Genomic DNA, 480 nt, shown 5'->3' with positions numbered 1-480 from the left:
AAGTCACACATATGCACACATATATACACACCATCTACATTTATCTTTCATATACCTTTAAATATATTTTTTGTGCATCAAATAAACTAATGAAGAGAAATAGTTCTCCATTTTTTCAGATATGAAAATGTTAGTTTTTTCTTTCTCTGATGGTATGCTTTAAAACATTATAAACAGGAACATGAAGTCAGCATAAACAAGATGGTGCAGTGTCAGACGCGAAAGACGAAGAAATCGTCTGAAGTCCTTTTTGACGACGACTTGAGCCCAGGCATAAATGTTACTCGAGTGAGTTCCAAATCAAAGATTTTTTCTGTGAGAATGTTTTTTTTTGTGTGTGTGTGTATGAATGAAGATTTTCATTTATATATAAGCCTGTGGGGTTAATAAAATAGCTTTTAATGTAAATATTTTGGATTGTTTATTCTGCTGAGATACAGATTAATGGTCTTACTACTGGACTAAACAAAGGTTTAATGT

At 31.5% G+C, this 480-nt stretch overlaps 1 protein-coding gene across 1 annotated transcript in view; it reads left to right on the top strand.

Moving 5' to 3' along the window:
• Positions 1-480, top strand: part of LOC119594200 (lysosomal alpha-glucosidase-like) — a 23,350-nt gene that overhangs the window by 1,873 nt on the left and 20,997 nt on the right. The window contains exon 2 of the mRNA XM_037943271.1: positions 178-288. Within this exon, the coding sequence (XP_037799199.1) occupies positions 202-288 (87 nt within the window). The 5' untranslated portion in view covers positions 178-201. The remainder of the gene's footprint in view (positions 1-177; positions 289-480) is intronic.

This window comes from Penaeus monodon, chromosome 33, assembly GCF_015228065.2.
Source record: "Penaeus monodon isolate SGIC_2016 chromosome 33, NSTDA_Pmon_1, whole genome shotgun sequence".
Classification (NCBI taxonomy): Eukaryota; Metazoa; Arthropoda; class Malacostraca; order Decapoda; family Penaeidae; genus Penaeus; species Penaeus monodon.
Note: the sequence above shows the minus strand (reverse complement) of the source record. Positions and strands in the feature narration are given on the sequence as shown.